The following is a 15,730-nucleotide window of genomic DNA, read 5'->3' as shown; positions in this document are numbered from 1 at the left end:
TCTTTTTCGCCACCATCCTGCTTTGTGCTGCTCGCTGTTAATTGACCATGTCTTCTCACAAGACTTTCAGGATCAAGCGATTCCTGGCCAAGAAACAAATGCAGAATCGTCCCATTCCCCAGTGGTTTTGGATGAAAACTGGTAATAAAATCAGGTACAACTCCAAGAGGAGGCACTGGAGGAGAACCAAGCGGGGTCTCTAAGGCGTCCCACATCATGTGATGACACACCTAATAGGCACCACGTATTTAATTAAGCTACTTGAAGATCATGTGTTCTATTCCGTCACCCTGTAAACACCTTTCTGCCTGGCCAATAGATACCATTTATCAGCGAAAGATTTTTCTGTTACTATAGCTCTGCACCAGTCGGTTGGTTTGGTAATAAATGTGAGGCCTTTGAGCTGTAAAAAATAAATAAATAAATAAATAAATAAATAGATAAATAAAAATCTTAAAAAAAAAAACCCACGAGATCACTCCCCATACCTACTAGGAGGGCAAAAATAAAAAAGACAGTAACAAATTTTGGCGAGGAAGTGGAGTTGGAGCCCTTGGACACTTTTAATGGGGATGTCAAACAGTACGCCACTTTGTTTTTTGTTTTTATGATTTTATTTGAGAGAGAGAGAGAGAGCACAAGCAGGAGGAGCGGCAGGCCGTGAGAGAGGGAGAACCAGGCTCCCCACTGAGCAGAGAGCCCGATGTGGGGCTCGATCCCAGGACTCTGGGATCATGACCTGAGCAGACGCTCCATCGACTGAGCCCCCCAGGCGCTCCAGTTACAATCACTTTGAAAAAAGTTTGGCAGTTTCTCAGAAAATTTAACATAGAATGACCATGCGGCCCAAGTAATTTCACTCCTAGGTATAAACCCAAGAGAAATGCACACATATGCACGTCCACACAAAAACCGCACCAATCTGTGCACCACCATTATTTATAATAGTCCGAGAGCAGAACAACCCAAATGTCTATTAACTGATGAATGGACAAATAAAATATGTCCACATAATGGAATATTATTTAGCAATAAAAGAGCATAACATACTGACACCTGCTACGACATGATAAATGATATGATAAAAGCATGATAAATGAAAGAAGCCAGACACAAATGGCCACATAGTATATGATTTCTTTTACACTGAATGCCCAGAATGGGGCACCTGAGTGCCTCAGTCATTAAGCGTCTGCCTTCAGCTGAGGTCATGATCCCCCGGGTCCTGGGATTGAGTCCTTCATCAGGCTCCCTGCTCAGCAGGGATTCTGCTTCTCTCTCTCCCTCTGCCCCTCCCATTGCTCATGCTGTCTTCCTCTCTCTCTCAAAAAAAAAATAATAATAATAAAAAAATAAATAAAATCTTTAAAAATATATACTAAACGCCCAAAATAGGTAAATCTATACAGACTGAAGCTAGACTAGTGGTTGCTCAAGACTTTAGAGGGAGGGCTGGGGCACCTGAGTGGCTCAGTGGGTTAAGCCTCTGTCTTTGGTTCAGGTCATGATCTCAGGGTCCTGGGATTGAGCCCCAAATCAGGTTCTCTGCTCAGCAGGGAGCGTGATCCCCCCAACCCCTGTCTACTTGTGATCCCTCTCTCTCTGTCAAGTAAATAAATAAAATCTTAAAAAAAAAAAGACTTTAGAGGGAGGGGAAGGGAAGAGGGGAGTGACTGCTAATGGATACAGAGTTTTAATGGGAGAGATGAAAGTACTCTGAAATTGATGTGATAATGGTTGTATAACTATGACTATCCTAAAAACCCCTGGACTATATACTTTCAGTAGGTGAATTATATGGTATATGAATTATAACTCAATAAAGCTATTATTTTATAAAAGGACAAAGAGATCCTATTGGGTGCATGAAAATGTTCCAAAGCTGATTTATGATAACAGTTGTTACTTAATAAAAGTTCTAGAAATCATTTCATTGTACATCTGAAATAGATGAATTTTATATTATGTAAAATATATGTCAACAACGTTGTTTGGAAAAAAAAAAAAAAGAGTTCCTGGGTAATGCAACCAAAGAGAAGCAAGGCTGAAAATGTATGTGAAAGGGAGAATTTTCTAGAAAATAATAAATGTACCCAAACTGACTCAAAAAGAAATAGAAATCATTAACTAACTCAACGGGGCATTCAGGAGTTTCTGACTCCAAAATGATGCCAGAGCCAGATGGATTTATAGGCAAGTTTTATTAAATCTGATCTTGAACTTCTACATTTTTCAGACAATGAGACAAAGGAAAATCATCCAGTTTATTTTATAAGGATAGGATAACCTGGATCCCCAAACCAGAAAAAGGACAATACAAGAGAAGAAAATAACAGAAGAATTCCCTTAAACATAGAGACATAGGGGCGCCTGGGTGGCTCAGTGGGTTAAGCCTCTGCCTTTGGCTTAGGTGATGCTCTCAGGGTCCTGGGATCGAGCCCCGCATCGGGCTCTCTGCTCAGCGGGGAGCCTGCTTCCCCCCCTCTCTCTGCCTGCCTCTCTGCCTACTTGTGATCTCTCTCTCTCTGTCAAATAAATAAATAAAATCTTAAAAAAAACACATAGAGACATAAATCCTAAGTAAAAATTAGCCAATTAAATAGAACCTAAATAGAGGGGGGAAAAAAGTCATAACCAAGTTGGACCAATCCCAGGACTGCAAGCATATCTCATATCAACACATTTGCTGCAAAACTCCAAACCTTTCTTGTGTGCAGGATGTGAGATAGAAATGCTACTTTGTGGAAGCTTTCCCCAGGAATCTGTTGTTCCTCATTTATTCATTCAGTAAATGTTTGGGTGCCCATTAAGTGCTCAGTACGGTCCTGCTACCAGTGCGTAACATAAACTCCTGCCTTCAAAAATGAAAAGAGACCGAGATACACAATCCCCCACGTTAACGAATTAAAGGAAAAACCCATGTGACCATCTCCATAGATATAAGAAAAACACTCGAAAAACTCAACACTCTTTTTTTTATTTTTCTGAAGATTTTATTTATTTATTTGGCAGAGAGAGAGGGATCACAAGTAGGCAGAGAGGCAGGCAGAGAGAGAGGGAGAAACAGACTCCCTGCTGAGCAGAGAGCCAGATGCAGAGCTCGATCCCAGGACCCTGAGATCATGATCTGAGCTGAAGGCAGAGGCTTTAACCCACTGAGCCACCCAGGCACCCCAGGAATTACTATTTTATAGCAAATACCATACTCAATGGTAAAAACTTAGAAACAAGACAAGGACACCTGCTATCACTGTTACAAATCAACACCATCCTGGAGATCCTGGACAAAGCAATAAGACAAGAGGGAGAAAAAAGCCATAATCTGGCTACCCAAATCCCAGTGCAATTAACTACTGTGCTCTCCTAGATAAGGGTCATTTATTCATCAGACATTTACTGAGCATCTATCCTGTGCCAGGACGGGATCATAACTTAACCTTACTTGTCAAGGGTATTGACCTGTGTTAAGAATTGGCTTCCTGGGGCTCCTGGCTTTAACTCACTGAGCCACCCAGGTGCCCCTTCCTGGGGCTTCTGGGTGGCTCAGTGGGTTAAAGCCTCTGCCTTCGGCTCAGGTCATGGTCTCAGAGTCCTGGGATCAAGTCCCGCATCAGGGTCTCTGCTCAGCAGGGAGCCTGCTTCTCCCTCTCTCTCTGCCTGCCTCTTTGCCTACCTGTGATTTCTCTCTCTGTCAAATAAATAAATAAAATCTAAAAAAAAAAAAAAAAGAGTTGGCTTCCTCCTTCCACAGATGCACACGGCCTGGTAGGTCTATGTCTGCAGTAGAGTTCTTGGGGTACCTAAAGGGTTCTAGATTACAGCAAGGAGACCAGACCTCCACCAGGTTCAGAAGGAGAGTTTCTAACAGGGCTCAGCAGCGTGACAATGCTTTGTTACGTGTATTTATACATTTCGTTTGCCTCTTGATCTTTCCATCAATCCTGGAGAGCAGAATAGTGTCCCAATAAATCTCAATTCACTGGTGTCAGGCTCGTGCCAATCCTCAAGTGACCAGAGCCACGAGTGACCAGCAGAATGCCGGTGTACCTGCTGTTTGGGGCTGTGTTGACCCAATCAAGGGACACAAGCCTCCTGCTGCGCGCGCACGCGTGTTCCTTCAAAGGGATCGCTGATTACCAGGCATATTATTTTCTCAGCATGGGGACTGCTGCCCTCTGGTGGCCACTCTGCTTAATGTCTAATTTAGGAAAAGAATTAGAATTTACAGAGACCATTAAGGACCAGGTTTTATCTTATTTACCCCCCCCCCCCCCCCCCCCCGCAAAACCTTACAGAACAGGTATGATCCCCAGTGAGGCTCAGAGAGGTGAAGCTACTTGCCTGAAGTCACATAGCCAGAAGTGGCAGATGGGCTGTGACTAGGGCAAGGCACGAGGCAAAGGCCAGACTGGCTCCTCACCTCTCCACATTAACCCCAGCCCTGGCAAAGGCACAGGACTAGAATCAGGTCAGCCAAGTTGCTAGACTCCTGGTCTTAACCACCTGGTTTTCCAGCCTCCTGCGTGGCATGATGGGGGTTCCATTCTGACCTTGGATGTCTCCGTTGTATGTATGTAATGCTAGATGCTCGAGAAGCAAAGACACAACCTTTCGTCCATGAAGAATGTGACTTGTGTCCTGCAAATGTGGGTGTGAGAAGACTTGTTGCTCCAGAAGCAGCAAAGGAAGCATGATGTGTGTGTGTGTGTGTGTGGTGTTGTAAGGGAACAGGTCCTGAGGGGAAGCCTGGAGGTAGTGTCCTGGCCACAGGCATCTTCTGGCCCAGGCAGGGCAACCCCCGAGACAAGCCAGTCAGCACCACGTAGGCTCCTTAGAGGTGCTGGGGAAACATCTGTGCGATAAATGACCATAAACTTGTAACAGTCGATCTGCTCTCCATTGTGACGGTATACGGGATTGTTATTGTCCTGTGTGGTCGTGAGGCAGAGAAGGCAAGTGCTCACGGGTGTGAAGGGAAGTCGCATTCCTTTGACCAGACATACTCAGCTTGGCTGTTTTAGCTCTTCTCATTTCGCCAGCATTTTTCATCAGGATCCAAGCCAGTAGTTTTCCCCTAAAACCAAATTCACAAGTTTCTATTGAGCAGCCACTAGGGAGTCAAGACCCAGGGAGAGGGCAACTGCAGAGGGAGAGCTCTAGGCCATTCATTCAGCCCAAGCAAGGTGCCCAGCACTGTCCTAAGCGGTCTTCTTTACATCAACACAGTGGGGGGTAGGGGTGGGGGTGGGGAGGAGTGGAGACGGAATCCTTTAGGAGATGAGAAAGCAGCTCAGAGAGGGCAAGGGGTGTCTCTGAAGTCACACAGTGAGAGGCAGAGCTGAGATTTGAATCCAAGTCTAGCCTGGTGCTCACATCTCGACTTCTGTGCCTCTGGTCCTCGAGAGTTCCCCAGACGAGCAGCATCAGGATCACCTGGGTGCTCGTTAGAAACGCAGGTCATCAGGTCCCATCGCAGGTCTACTGAACCTGAACCTGTGGGCAGTGGACCCATCGGCCTGCGTTTTAGCAAGCCCTCCAGGTGATTCTGTGGGATTCTCAAGTGTGAGAACCACAGACCATTGCTCTAGCAGTCCCTGAGCCTCAACTGCCCACAGCCAGATGGGGACCCACCAAAGTGGGACAACCCAAGAACTCCAGTGAAGACATTTTGTGAGCCTGGGTTGCTCAGTGGGTTAAAGCCTCTGCCTTCAGCTCAGGTCGTGATCCCGGGGTCCTGGGATCGAGCCCCACATTGGGCTCTCTGCTCTGCAGGGAGCCTGCTTCCTCCCCTCTCTCTCTCTGCCTGCCTCTCTGCCTACTTGTGATCTCTGTCTGTCAAATAAATAAATAAAATCTTAAAAAAAAAAAGACATTTTGTGATAGTGCTGGGGGAGGGAGAGAGTTCTGGGAGTTCTGAAACAGTTTCTTGGAAGAGATGACATTGGACCTTGGCAACGTTGAACGGAAGGCCTTTACAGATAATAATAGTTGGAAGAAAAAGCCTTTCGTGTAGAGCAGAGGCAAGCAGGTCAGGAAGGGCCTGGTGATGAGTGGGACAGAAGCCTGTTCGTGACAAGCCTTGTCGGCCAGGCTGAAGGGTCTGGCCTTTCTTTGGAGGCAGTGGGGAGCCATGGTAGATTTTTGAGCACAGATGCTCACAGCATTTTCTGGCTTACCCACTGTAGCAGGCAAAATAACGGCCCCCGAAGATGTTCATGTTCTAATCCCCAGAGCCCATGAATACATTATGTTACATGGCAAGGGGAGATGAGGACTGTGGTTGGAATAAGGCTGGTAATCAGCTGACCTTGAGATGGGGAGATTATTCTAGATTATCCAGGCAGGCCCCATGTAACGTGGGGTCCTTGTAAGTGACAGAGGGAGGAGAGTCAGAGCCAGGGTCAGTGAGGGATTTCAAGATCAGTCAAGGGAGTGATTTCAAAAGCCACCCTGCTAGCCTTGGAGACGGAGGAAGGGGCCAGGAGCCAGGAATGCAGGCAGCCTCTAGAAGCTGGAAAGGCAGGCACCAGATGGGCGGAGCCTCCAGAAGGAAAACAGCCTTGCTGACACCTTGATTTCAGTCCAGGGAGACCCATCTGAGACTTTCCTCTCCAGAGCTGTGGGATAGACCTCCAGGAAAATGCAAGGAGTCTTCTTTTCCTCAACCGAAGACAAATCACAACATCAGTTAGCGTTTTCTAAGTGCTTGCAATGTTGTATATTTGATGAACATGTTCCCTTTAATCCTTACAACACCCCATGACATGGGCATTATTATCTCTTTGTTCTATGCGGGGAAACTGAGGCTCACTGGAACTGATAAGGAGCATAGCCGACACTAAGACCCAGGCCTGTCTCCCAAGTTTATCCCCACTTGGCTTGAGAAGAATTTAGCCCCCTGTGACAGCTTCCATGTGAGGTTGCCTGGGTGGGTTTCAGCCCAAGGTGCTGGGGGCCTTTGCTGGCTGGAGTGGGGGCACACTGTTGGAAGATCCTGGACATCCTCGCCCTCCAGGGAGGAGTTTGGTGAAGACAAACTTGAATTTCTCAGTGTACCACCCTGCCTTGGGTCTGCTTTCAACTAGGCCAGGGGAGACAGAAGCCCAGGCATTGGGCTCAGGTTCATGGCCAGATTGCCTGTGTTTGTCTCCTGGTCCCAGACAAGTTCTTCACTCCTACTCTGTAAAACAGGGATGATAATAGCACCTACCTTCAAGATTGTTCTATGGCTTATTGCATGTATGTGATGGACTTACACATTAACTACACAAAGCAAGTCTCACAACTGTTATCATTATTTGCATTATAATTTCATGTCATGGGAGACCCACCCCACCGCAACCCCCTTCTCAGGAATAGTGGGGTGATCAGCTGTGCAGATGGATTCACACACACACCTTTTTAATATGAATATTTTTACATATTTGCTGAATATCTCTTCAGGAGTTTTCAACCTTTTGTGGGTTTGTGGGCCCTTTGGGACTCTGATGATAACTATAGACCTTTTCATATCTGATCCATCCATACCCTTCTGGGTGCACAGGGATGGGTCCCTGCAGCTATGCTTGGACGTTGTGGGTGTTGGTGGGCTTCCACAGCTCACAGGGAGCCTGGCCCACGCTAATGGGCACCCAGGGTTACTTGGTCCAGATTCCCGGCTGTGCAGGTTGTGCACTGCCCAACTCTAAGGGGTGCCATGATGTAGACTACAATTCACAATCCTGGCGTTGTACAACATGGAGCCTTGTGAGCTTCTGATCCAGACTGTGGTTACCCAACTCTTTCTCAAGGGAATTTAAGATCTGAGATTCTAAGATTAGTCTCTACTGGTGGTTTGAACTGAGGATATGCAAATGAAGACACTTTGGCCCTGGAGAGTAGCAGCTCTTGGTTCTTGAGTACTTTCCAGTTTCTTGTGGGACCATTTGGGTAGGAAAGATCTTGCACGGCTTGAAGCCACAGGACCATGAAGCTCACAGCCTAGCAGAGGGTGGGAGTGGGACTTTACACACACATACACACAAAGGGAGCGAGGGAAAAATAAGGAAACATGAAACATAATGGGGAGGCATGGGGGCCTACAGGAAGGGCACAGGAAGGGAAGGTTTCCTAAGGCAGTGACATCTGGGTCATAAGGATGATTAGGAGATGGCCAGGCAAAGAAGCTGGAAAAATAATTCAGGGAAAAGGAACAGCCAGTGAGTGAGCAGAGGTGGGGGTCTGGAGGCCTTAGGAACTAAGCAGAGGTCAATTTTCTTCTCCTGAGAGAGAGCATTGAGAAGGCAGATGGGGCTAGATGGGAAGGGGCTCATGGCCTTGCAGAAGAGTATGGGCTTGATTTTAAGGGTGGGACGAAGCCCCTCGTTCCATTCACTTTCCCTTGGTGACTCTCATATTTCACTTCTAGTCTCTGGTCTCATCCCGCCCCATGGCATGAAATGTGAGTTCTCCACTCCCAGGAGTTCAGCTTTGAATCACCAGAAGGTACATCAGTCACGGAGCAGTGGAAGAAGCAAGGATTTAGACATTAGATAAACCTGGATTCGAACTCTATCCCAGCCACTCACTAGTCATGTAACTTTGGGCATCAGTAAAATGGGAATAATGACACCTATTTGATCCAGCAAATATTCACAAGATTCCTACTATGGACTGTGGGGTCAATAACTACCATTTATTGAGCTGAGACATACTATGTGCCAGGCACTATCGCCAAATCCTTTGTTTTTGCTGTCGTTTTTAAAGATTTTATATATTTACTTGAGAGAGAAATTGAGTGAGAGAGAGAGAGCAAGTGAGCACAAGCTGGGGGCGAGAGGCAGAGGGAGAGGGAGAAGCAGACTCCCTGCTGAGCAGGGAGTCCAGTGCAGGGCTCGATCTCAGAACCCTGAGAACCCTCATGACCTGAACTGAAGGCAGTTCAGGGGCCCTGCCAAATCCTTTATATCCATCACATCATTTAACTCATTTCTATAACATTATGAAGGAAATGCCACTGTTCCCCCATTTTATAGATGAGAAACTGAGGCCCACAGAGATTAAGGCATTTACTCATGGTAGATAGCAAAGCCAGGATTCAAACCCAGGCAGTCTGGCTCCAAAGCCTGGATATATAACCTGGCTTCCCACCAAGCCCTAATAAGGACAAAGAAGTCCACGCTCTCACAGAACTTATATTCTAATGGAGGGAGCAAACGATAAAACATAGACAAATAAGAAAAGCAGCATGTTAAAAGGCGTAAGGGCTAAATAGGAAAAAAAATAGAACAGGGGAAAAAATAGAGTAGAGTTCAGGGAGAGACAGGTGACTGCACTTTTAAAAATGAGATGGTCAGGATAAGCATCATTAAGGTGGTTACAGTTGAGCTAAAACTGGAAAAAAGGTGAGGGAGTTGACCAGGTGGATGTCTGTAGAAAGAGCATTCTAGGCAGTGGGAACAGCAAGTGCAAAGGTCCTGTGGTGAGAGTGTGCTTAGTACATCTAAGGAACAAGGAAGTCAGTGTGGCTGGAACAGAGGTGGAGAACAAAGGGAAGAGTAAGAGTAGACAAGGTCAGAGGGAGGCGGATTATGTGGGAACTTGCAGGCTATGTAGAAACTTGCCTTTTGGTCTGAGTGAAATGAAGAGCCGTTGGAGGCTTTTTTTTTCTTAAGATACATTTATTTACTTATTTATTTTGAGAAAGAGAGAGCAGGGGAAAGGGAGAGAGAGAATCTTTTTTTTTTTTAATTTTATTTATTTATTTGAAAGACAGAGATCACAAGCAGGCAGAGAGGGAGGAGGAAGCAGGCTTCCTGCTAAGCAGAGAGCCTGATGGGGGGCTCGATCCCAGGACCCTGGGATCATGACCTGAGCTGAAGGAAGAGGCTTTAACCCGCTGAGCCACCCAGGTGCCCCGGGAGAGAGAGAATCTTAAGCAGACTTGCCGTTGAGCCCAGAACCCGATGCAGGGCTCAGTCTCATGACTCAGATCATGACCTGAGCCGAAATTAAGAGAGTTGGGCACTTAACTGACTGAGCCACCCAGGTACTCCTCATTAGAGGCTTCCAAGGAGTGAAATTACATGATCTGACATGATATATTTTTTTAATTTTTTAGAAGATTTTATTTATTTATTTGACACAGAGAGAGGCAGTGACAAGCAGGAGCAGTGGGAGAGGGAGAAGCAGGCTTCCCACTGAGCAGGGAGCCTGATGCGGGCCTCGATCCCAGGACTCTGGGATCATGACCTGAGCCGAAGGCAGACGCTTAATGATTGAGCCACCCAGGTGCCCTCTGACATGATATTTTATTTAAAGGATCATTTGCTTCTCTGTTAAGAGTAGACTATAGCAGAATAAGGATGGCAGCCAAGAGACCAATTCAAAGGCTCCTGAAATAATCCAGGCAGGAGATGATATGGCTGAAATCAGGCTGGTAGCAGTGCAGTGATGAGGAGTGGTGGGTTTAGGATCTATTTTGGATATAGACGCAAGAGATTTCTCGCTGTGGGGAAGGAGCTTTGGGAGGGAAATCTGAAGTTTGGCTTTGGATACGCCAAGTTCAAGATGCCCCATTTGCCCTCCAGAAGCGTCAAGGAGGCAGATGGATATAAGGGGCTGAAGTTCAGGAGAGGTCCAGGCTGGAGTTGTAAGTCGGACTCATCAGGATCTAAATGGTATTTAAAGCAATGGGGCTAGATGAGATCATCAAAGGACTGAGCACACATAAGAGAGGAAATGACCAAGGACTGGGGTCTTCAGTGTTAAGAAACCAGAAAAAAACAGGAAGAGCTGACATGGGAGGTCAAGAAGAAGCCACCAGTGAGGAAGGCAGAAAATCAGGCAGTGTTGTGTCCTGGAGACCAAGAAAGGGAGGCCAACCAGGGTGAGGACTGAGCACTGACCACTGGGTTCAGCAACGTGGGGGCACCAGTGACCTGAATGCGAGCAGTTGCAGTGGCTAGTGGGAGTGAAAGGCCGATCACAGGAAATTTAAGAGAATATTAGAGTTCAGGCCTCTTTCTGGAACTCCTGGTATTGTCCCTGGTGGCTCCATAGCTCACGCTTCTAGGTCTCTCCAAGCTCGTTTTTCACCCTTCCCAGCACTCAATCCAGCAGCACCCTGGGTTCTCCTCTTGACAGATGCAATTTGCCTGGGACCCCAAATCAAGTACAATATTCCAATGATGCCAGTGAGTGATGTCTGAGCAGCTGCTCCTGAATCTATATTACTCAGGGCAAGCAGAAAGGAAGAGAATCTATCTTCAGACTTTCTCTTTAAAAAGTGATGACACTGGAGCACCTGGGTGGCTCAGTTAGTTGAACGTCCAACTCTTGGCTTCAGCTCAGGTCATGATCTTGCAGTAGTGGGATTAAGCCCTGCATCAGGCTCTACTCTCAGTAGGGAGCCTGCTTCAGATTCTCTCTCCTTCTCCATCTTGCTGTCATGCTTGTGCGCTCTCTCTCTCAAATAAATAAATAAAATCTTAAAAAAGAAAGTGATGACAATGAAAGAGAGCATTTGCATTAGGTACCCCAAACATTGGGATCCTTGTATTTTTCTCTTCTATTCTGCTCCAACATAAACATAATCTTGGGCGCAACAGGATATTAAACACCTATTGATTACTCAAAGATTTCCCCAAGCTTGGAAACTTAGGGGAATTCTCAGTTTAACTGAGTTGTTCACATAATACTTCAATAAAAGCAAAGGGTTATTTTACTAAGAAGAGAAATATTAGAGGAGCGGAACTGAATACAGTGAAGACAGCAGTGACTTTCAATGACTCCAGCGGCAAAGGGAAGCAGAGAAATGGGGCAGTAGCTGGAGGGAGAAGAGAGATCAAGAGAATTGCTTCGGGGCGCCTGGGTGGCTCAGTGGGTTAAAGCCTCTGCCTTTGGCTCAGGTCATGGTCCCAGTGTCCTGGGATCAAGCCCCACATAGGGCTCTCTGCTCAGCAGGGAACCTGCCTCCTCCTCTCTCTCTCTCTGCTTGCCTCTGTGCCTACTTGTGATCTCTCTCTGTCAAATAAATAAATAAAATCTTAAAAAAAAGAGAGAGAGAATTGCTTCATTACAAAAGCTGTTAGGGCATGCGTCTGTGCTGATGGGAGCGGATTTTCTGTATCATCTTTATCCCTGCCTTGGCTCATTCTGTCCCCAGCGCCCTCAAATCCTTCAGGGATCAGTTCAGGTGTCCTTTCTTTTCTGAAGTCTCCCCAGCTTCCCTGAGCCCCACATTGAAAAGGTTCTCTTTTCCCCTTCCTCACCCCTCATTCCCATAGCTCCTCTTCAAGGCCATCTACAATTTGCATCTTATGATTATTTGAGTTCAAGTTCCTTGAGAACCTCCCCATATCGTGCCAATCTCTGTATCCACACCTTCCCCACTGCTCATTTTCCGCTCAGGAATCTGCCTGGAACTGCGTGGTGACTGTTTGTTGAGTGAATAAGTAAATTTCTGGGAGTCAGATTTGTATAGTTTGGCCCAGGGACTTAGAAATGGCTATTTTATATGTAGTGTGTCTCAAACTCTTCCCTTAAAATAGCCCTAGTAAAGTTGAGTTGTTTCATAGGGTGGTCTGGGGATATAACTTGAAGCAACTGGAAATTTCCTTGAAGGCACATATTTTCTCTGAAAATTCCCCCAAATTTCATAACTTATGCTGATAGGGTCCCAGGTTTATCTTATTTTCCCCAAAATACTGTAATTTACTTACCATTTGTTATTTAATTTCCCCCTTATTTATTTATTTATTTATTTAGACAGAGAGAGACACAGTCAGAGAGGGAACACAAGCAGGGGGAGTGAGAGAGGGAGAAACAGGCTTCCTGCAGGGCAGGGAGCCAGATGTGGGATCCCAGAACCCTGGGATCATGACCTGAGCGGAAGACAGACCCTTTAACGACTGAGCCACCCAGGCGCCCCTTCTTCCAAAGATCTTGAAATAAAACTTAAGCTTCAGAAATGGGCCACAAGAGTAACATGTGTCTCTCAGTCTGAGCATTTGATAAAGGATTTGACCTTGAAGTAGTTGCTTTGTAAGCTAGTAAGGAATTTGTTAGCCTGTAAGATATGATGACAGTATTCTGCCTCTAGTGGGTGGTATGTTTTAATTATAGGAGAGAACACATGGAACATTTATATCTACTCAATTTGCAAGAGGCAACATTTTCAAGTTAGGTAGCATAGCTTGGTGATAAAACAAAACAAAAACAGGCTTCTGAGTCATGCAGACCTGGGCTGGAATCTGGGTTCTATTGCTTGTTCATTCTGATTTTATACTAATTAACCTCTCTAAGCTTTAGTTTTCCCACCTACCACACAGAGATGGCAAGAATAATGTTACCTGCCTCCCTGGGTTGTTGGGGGTACTGAGCAAATTATTGCTTGTATAGCCCTTGGCATTGTGACTGGTACATAGTAAGTGCTCAGTAAATAAACACGTGGGCCAGAGACCCAGATCGGCAAGCAATTGATTACAGTGCACAGTAAGAGGTGTTATAGCAGGGCATAGCAGGTCCTGTGGGTATCTCCAAAAGGACGTTGGGGAAGGCTTCCTGAAGCAAATGACATTGAATTTGGGCAGCTGAAAAGAGGTCGGTGAGTATTACAGGCAGTAGGCGGTATAGTGAGAGGTCTCAGATGATGTCAGGGATAGAGGGGTGGGGTGAGAGATAAGGCTGTAAATGGCAGGAGCGACAAGATTGTGCAGGACCAGCTAGCCATGAAAAAAAGTTCATCTTTCACCCAGAGAGCAATGCGGACCATTAGAGAGCTCTAAGCAGGGCAGTATCAGATCAGACATGCAAGACTGGGGGCAGGGAGACCTGTGAGGAGGTGAAAGGTAGCTTGGCCTGGACTGGGGTTGGTCTGGAGAAGGAGAAGGTGGCCATATTGGTGAGACATTAGGAGACAGTGATAAGACTTGACCGAGTGGAAGCTGGTGGAAAGAGATGGAGAGGATTACCCTGAGGTGGTACAAGGTGATACCTTTCACCAAGACAGGGACAGAGAAGGAGCCAGGGCCAGGGGCAGGGTACAAGATGGTGAGTTCAGTTTTAGATAATGTAGAGTTTGAGAGGTCTGTCTGTGAGATATGCATGTAAGATACGTACCATCCCATGGGCCACTGGATCTTTAGTAAGCAGAGAGGCAGGCAGAGAGAGAGGAGGAAGGAGGCTTCCTGCTGAGCAGAGAGCCAGATGCAGGGCTCGATCCCAGAACCCTGGGATCATGACCTGAGCTGAAGGCAGAGGCTTTAACTCACTGAGCCACCTAGGCGCCCCGATACATAGATCTTAAGCCAGAAAAGGGTCAGAGCTGGAGCTAGAGCCTTGGAAGATGTGGTAGGCTCAGTAATGGCCCCCAAAGACATGCAGGTCCTAATCCCTGGAACCTATAAATATTATCTCATATACCAAAAGGAATGTTGCAGTTGTGATTAATGTAAGGATCCTGAGATAAGGAAATTATCGTGGATTATCTGGGTGGATCCTAAATGTAATCACAAATGTGCTTATAAAATGGAGACGGAGGGAGATTTGACCGCAGAAATGAAAGCAATATGATATGACACAGAGACAAGATGCCCTTGAAGATGGAGGAAGTTGACTATAAGCCAAAGAATGTGAGAAATGCAATTCTAGAAGCCGGGAAAGGTAAGGAAATGGATGCCCACCAAGTACCTTCAGAAGGAGTGCAGTCTTGCTGGTGCTTTGACTTTCATGCGACAAAACTCATTTCAGACTTCTGACCTCCAGAACTGCAAGAGAATAAATGTGTGTTGTTTGCAGCCACCAAGTTTGCAATAATTTGTTACAGTCCCGATAGGAAACTAACACAGCAAATATCCACATTAATGGTGTGAAGGAAGCTGGTGGAGATGGATGAAAGTGTCCAGAAAGCCTGGGCTGAGTGAGAAGAGCAAAAGGTCTAGAAGGGAGCTCCCAATGATTCCAGCATTTAAGATACATGCAGAGAAAGGACATCTGAGAAAGGGCCCTGCGGAGCAGCCAGGGAGGGAGGAAAACCACCAAGGAAGATAATTCTCTCAAAATTCAAAGGAAAGAGTGTTTCAAGAAGGAGGGAGTGCAAAATATTAACAGTGCAAAATATTCTTAGAGGTCAAGCAAGAAAAGTGCCGGTTGCATTTTAAGAGAGAGATCCTCATTGACCTTGAAATAACTCTGGAGGGATTCCTGCTGAAAACAGACCGGAGTGAGTTGAAGGGTGACTGAGTTGTATTTCACAGCATATTTGTCCTGTCTCCTCCCGCAGACTGTACACAGTTTTTCAACATTTAATTCTATTACACAAGTAGTATATGCTCCTTGCAGAGAAGTTAGGAGGTACAGAGTTGCCAAAAGAAAAAAAAATGACTCATAATGTCCTCAGCCAGTGATATCTTAGTGTATATTTTTTTAGTGTTTTTTTTTTCCCCCTATGTAAAGTATGTAATAGTCTCAATCACCTTATGGAGTAAAATATTACTAGGCTACTTTAAGAGTAGAAAATTTAGGTTTGGTGGAGCCTGGGTGGCTTAGTTATGATTTTGTTTCAGTCAGGGTTGTGTGATCAGCCCCGTCCGGTTCCCCACTGGGCTTGGAATGTGCTTAAGATTTTCTCTCCCACTCAAAAAAAAAAAAAAAAAAAAAAGAGAGAGAGAGAAAGAGTGAGGGAGAGAAAGAAAAAGAAAACTTCAAGTTTAGAGAAGCAAGCAATTTGCTTAGCCGCACACAGCCGGTC

The 15,730-nt window shown here is 45.9% G+C and overlaps 1 protein-coding gene across 1 annotated transcript; it reads left to right on the top strand.

The window, feature by feature from the left end:
* On the top strand, positions 1–402 carry LOC116871386 (60S ribosomal protein L39-like). The gene has a single exon (XM_032864068.1). The coding sequence runs from the start codon at positions 48–50 to the stop codon at positions 201–203; it is 156 nt and encodes a 51-aa protein (XP_032719959.1). The 5' UTR covers positions 1–47; the 3' UTR covers positions 204–402.
* Positions 403–15,730: the final 15,328 nt, after the last annotated feature.

This window comes from Lontra canadensis, unplaced genomic scaffold, assembly GCF_010015895.1.
Source record: "Lontra canadensis isolate GAN:19392208 unplaced genomic scaffold, GSC_riverotter_1.0 scaffold25, whole genome shotgun sequence".
Classification (NCBI taxonomy): domain Eukaryota; kingdom Metazoa; phylum Chordata; class Mammalia; order Carnivora; family Mustelidae; genus Lontra; species Lontra canadensis.
Note: the sequence above shows the minus strand (reverse complement) of the source record. Positions and strands in the feature narration are given on the sequence as shown.